Here is a 5,103-nt window from a genome sequence, read left to right on the forward strand (position 1 = left end):
ATTGCAATCCAAACACTCCCCTTTACATATAAAACAACATCTAATTTCCATGCACAACTATTTAAACTATGAATCACCCAAATTACTCACTAGACAAACAACTGTTCTCCTGCATTGGCAAAGCATGATATTATTCTTGGTTAATCCCTACAATGTCAGTCCTAATGGCATGTGGGCTGTTGGCTTTTCCTCCAATGTCTGTTGGTTTGCATGATATGGTCTCTGGTTCTGTTTAAAAAACTTCTCAGTTGACACTAAAAGGAAAGTTGTGATTGCACTGCAGAAGGTGCAGTGGAGATTGACCAGCCTAGCACTTGGGCTGGAGTGAGTTGGTTATAAAGAGAGTTTGGGTAGACTGTACATATTTCTAATTTTGAGCATCAGCTTCTCTTCCCTTAACAGCCACATTATTGTAGAAAGAATCCAGATGGGGCAGACCATCAACGCTTCACTGAAGGCATACGGACAATGTCACCGAACAAAGGTGGTGAAAGGTCTGCAGAAAAACACATCAGCTTGGCAAACAAATCTATGACCTTACCCACAACCCAAGCTACCAATCTTTTCAAAATCCTTAAGAATCCTTTACTCCGACACTAATTCTATCCTTGATGACATAATCTTTTTGTAGCTCCAATTCACAGGATTCTCTGAGCTGTGCCATAAGACCATAAGACATAGGAGTGGAAGTAAAGCCATTTGGCCAATCGAGTCCACGTTGCCATTTAATAATACCTGATGGGCATTTCAACTCCACTTACCTGCACTCTCTGCGCAGCCTCCCCACCTCCTCAGTACTACCTGTCTGTCCACCTAACTTTGTATCATCTGCAAAATTCACCAGAATGCCCCCAGTTCCTTCATCCAGATCATTAATATAAAAAGTGAACAGCTGCGGCACCAAACACTGAACGCTGCGGGACCCCACTTGTCACCAGCTGCCATTCCGAAAAAGAACCTTTTATCCCAACTCTCTGCCTTCTGTCAGACAGCTAATCCTCAATCCATGCCAGTAGCACCTCGAACACCATGGGCACTCACCTTACTCAGCAGCCTCCCGTGAGGCACCTTATTAAAGGCCTTTTAGAAGTCTAGATAGATAACATCCACTGGGTTTCCCTGGTCTAACCTACTTGTTACCTCTTCAAAGAATTCTGACAGGATTGTCATGCACAACCTCCCCTTACTAAATCCATGCTGACTTGTTCTAATCTGACCCTGCACTTCAAAGAATTTAGAAGTCTCATCCTTAACGATGGATTCTAGAATTTTACCAACAACCGAGGTTAGGCTAATCAGCCTATAAATTTCCATCTTTTGTCTTTATACTTTCTTGAACAACAGGGGTTACAACAGTGATTTTCAAATCAGTGTCACACCTCCGTGACAAGGGAGCATTAGTCTCAGAGATTTTCTCTACAATGGACCTGCATGTTCAATGTTTCTTAAATCAGTGGTCAGATGTGTTATGTCATTCTGGGCAGGTACATGTTGAACCTTGAATTCCAGGATCAGAGGTATGAGCACTACCACTGCACCACCAAAGCCCTCCACCTAGAAACAATACCCTCTTGGGTCTTCAAATTACTAGTGCAGTGACAATACTGCTACACTATCCTTTAGGGTTTTCAACACAAACATCAGAGGATAGTTTTGATCCGTCAAACACTGGGTTACAGGCTCAGCGTACTCCAGTTGCGCCACAGTACCGCGTGTTTCTTGTTCCTTGGTAACCAGAACTTGGCACGAATATTCAAGGTGCACTCTGACCAGAACAGGGTGGTAGCTCATTACCCCTCCGTGAGTGCTGCTTGGCAATGAGTTAATCAAGATTAGCGTATACCTTCAGAACTCATTCCGTTCCATCCTCAACTACTGCTGCGCTTCCCCGGATTATTCAAGAGTGAAAGATATAGTTGTTATCCTGTTGATTTGGAGCCAATGGGAAGAAGTGATAACAGGGGGAAAGAAAGAAGAAAAAAAAATATTGGTTATTGTACCCTCTGGACATTTGGTGGCGGTACTTAGATGCAAACAGGAGGCTGGGCCAAATGAACCTGTTGGCCGCCGACATGCGAAGACAGCAGTTACCTGTACTGCACCGGGAAATTGAAAACCTGGCCTAATTGGTGCATTATTTCCACCCCCACCATCTCGCTCTCCACATCAGGTTTCGCAATGCTTGTTTGAACAGCAGTCAATTGTTTGGGTTGGCAGTCGAGTGGTGGAAGATGAGGTGAGCGGGGGCTATCTCTCTCTCTCTCTCTCTCGTTCCGTTTGTTTTTTGCTGCGGCAGACCAAGGGAGCGAGCCAAGTCCGGGATCACCCAGGGTCGGTCGAGTGAGTCGCTCTTTCCCCAGGAGCAGCCCCTCCCGAGCGCGGGCACCTCACTGACTGACCTCCCGTCCACCGGAGCCCCCCATGGACAGCTCGGAGGGGGCGAGCCCGCCGCAGAAAGGGCTCAGGATGAGAATCGGCCGCGTCTTCCAACGCAGCAAGTCGGCGGGTGACCAGGAGGGGGACCAGGAAACCCCTGGAGCCGGCGGCAGCGGCTGCAGTCAGGAGCCGGGCTGCCCTCCTGTCTCCCAAGTTGGCGGCGGGAGGAGGAGGAGGAGAAGTTGGGGTAGCTGGAGACGGAAGAAAAAGTCCAACGAGCCTTCGGTGCTATCGACACCTCTGCTAGCCCCGCCGAGAAGCGACACGTAAATATCTTCTTTTACCTCCCTTTTTAAAAAAAAATAATAAAAATGCTGGGGCTATATCTTGATTAAAATGTTAAATATACATTCTTGCCACTTCTAGCCATTTATTGCAGTTTCTTTCGGGAGATGTGACCCCCCACCCCCACCTGTCTCACACCGAGAAGTTCTTTATATGAAAGCTGACCGGTTGACCTGGAATAACCTGGTGACTGTCATCCTGAATAACTGTCCCCTCATTCCCAGCCAGAGGAGCATGTCCTGAGGTTACAACATGTGGAATGGGACGGGACAGCACAGTGGTGTTGTCATGTATCCCCAGGACTGCATTCTCCGTAACATTGTAAAAGTATCCAAATGTAAATGTATCGATGCTAATCAGGACCTCCTGCCTGAATAGGGCTGATCCCGGATAAAGGATCAGCCCAATTCAAAGTATAAGCAGCGGAACTACCCAGCCTGCCCCCCGCCCCCCGCAACCTGGGGAAATCTAATGACTGAAGAGATTATAACCGCCTCCTCATTCATGTCAGCGCTCTGTAATTACTGCACAGCAGACCCACCAGGCTGCACGGTTCAGACCGTGAGGTCAGCCTCAGGTTGTGGCTGGTGATGGTTCATCAACCGGCGCATCGGCTAGGGTAGGCATCACGACTGAAAGGAAAATCGCCAGGTTTCCGAGGTTTACGCCAATCCGTACACCAGTTGTTGTTCACAAACAACGCTTTTTTCCCTTGGAAACCTCAGTGGATATTGGTTTCCCGGTGATGTATCTCCATCGATTTCCAACGATTTTCCTCCATCCATTTTTCTGAGAGAGGGATTTTCCCTTTTAAACAGACGATTTTGTTATCCGTTGTTTACATTTATTGGATCGAGGTATGTACACAGTCTCCGCCAGTGTCCTTCGGGTAATCGAGGTTCCTCTTGTACATGATTCCTCTAGATCTCACAAACATTTCAAACTTGCCCTGCATTCTGAAAGCTGCGGAAGTATTAGCAGGCCCATAATTTGGAAAGCTGCTGAGAGCCTGACCGCTGTCCGAAACTCCACCTTGTCTGAACTTTCCTAAACCTACTCTGCGGCGCGCAAACCTGTCCATTTGTACAGTTGGGGACTTATTGGGGCTGTTAGCCATTTGCAGGTGGTAAAGGAGGGGAATGCCTAAAGTGGATGCCGTGCTGATGGATGAGCTGGCTAACTACTTATACAGTGATAATACCAACTCTGTTATTTTGGAGACAACACCTCCTTCCTGTCCCTAAACACTAGTTCCGCTGAACTCCTCACCACTGAGCTTCTGCGTTGGATCCAAGGGCTGGCTGATATTGCAATAGTTCCCTGTGGTCGGGTACTGTATCCCTTGCTTCTAAATCTGCTGGAAACCCACCCTCACAAACATTAATGTCCCCATCTGTTCTTGCCAACCTGGCTTTTCATTCAAGATCCATTGAATGTATTGTTGTCTTCCAAATCTATGCCCTAATTCCTGCAAATCTGCATTCAAATCTCTAACCAGTTTTCTAGCCCTGCTAGAGCATTGAAATGGGCAAAATCAAAATCACTGTGCCTATGGTGCACTGTCCCTTCTCATTGTTCTCGGCTCCGCAGCCTGCACCATTGGATTTGTAACCTAGAGGCACTGGCTAATGCTGTGAGGAGATGCATTAAAATCCCACCATGGTAGAATTTAAACTCACACATAATGAAATCTAGAATTGAAAGATGGTCTCAGGATGAAAGCTGTCACTCAGTGTAAAATCCCAGCTGGTTCACCATGTCCTTCAGCGAAGGAAATCTGCTATACTTAGCCAGTCTGGCTTTTGTGACTCCTGACCCACAGCAATGTGGTTGTTCCCTAACAGGCTTAGCAAGCTATTAGCAATTAGGGATGGGCAGCAACTGTTAATCTTGCAAGTGAAACCTACAAACCAAGAATTAATGAATATCAACCATCCTTCTCCAATGTCTCTTTTCTAATATTCATCCTGAGGGAGGCTCACTAGATTCTACTCTTAGCCATTCAGTTATAGAGTCATAGAGATGTACAGCATGGAAACAGACCCTTCGTTCCAACACGTCCATGCCGACCAGATATCCCAACCCAATCTAGTCCTGCCTGCCAGCACCCAGCCCATATCCCTCCAAACCCTTCCTATTCATATACCATCCAAATGCCTCTTAAATGTTGCAATTGTACCAGCCTCACAGCTCATTCCATACACGTACCATCCTTTGCGTGAAAAAGGTCTCTTTTATATCTTTCCCCTCTCACCCTAAACCTATGCCCTCTAGTTCTGGACTCCCCAACCCCAGGGAAAAGACTTTGTCTATTTATCCTATCCATGCCCCTCCTAATTTTGTAAACCTCTATAAGGTCACCCCTCAGCCTCCGACGCACTA

General features: G+C 46.8%; 1 protein-coding gene across 2 annotated transcripts in view; it reads left to right on the forward strand.

Annotated features, from left to right (window-relative positions):
- The first annotated feature begins 2,301 nt into the window (after nucleotides 1–2,301).
- LOC122548418 overlaps nucleotides 2,302–5,103 on the forward strand; it is a 208,612-nt gene continuing 205,810 nt past the window's right edge. For both annotated transcript variants that reach the window (XM_043687046.1, XM_043687047.1), the window contains exon 1: nucleotides 2,302–2,702. In XM_043687046.1, coding sequence (XP_043542981.1) covers nucleotides 2,422–2,702 — 281 coding nt within the window. In that variant the 5' untranslated portion in view covers nucleotides 2,302–2,421. The remainder of the gene's footprint in view (nucleotides 2,703–5,103) is intronic.

Source organism: Chiloscyllium plagiosum, chromosome 3 (assembly GCF_004010195.1).
Source record: "Chiloscyllium plagiosum isolate BGI_BamShark_2017 chromosome 3, ASM401019v2, whole genome shotgun sequence".
Taxonomy (NCBI): Eukaryota; Metazoa; Chordata; class Chondrichthyes; order Orectolobiformes; family Hemiscylliidae; genus Chiloscyllium; species Chiloscyllium plagiosum.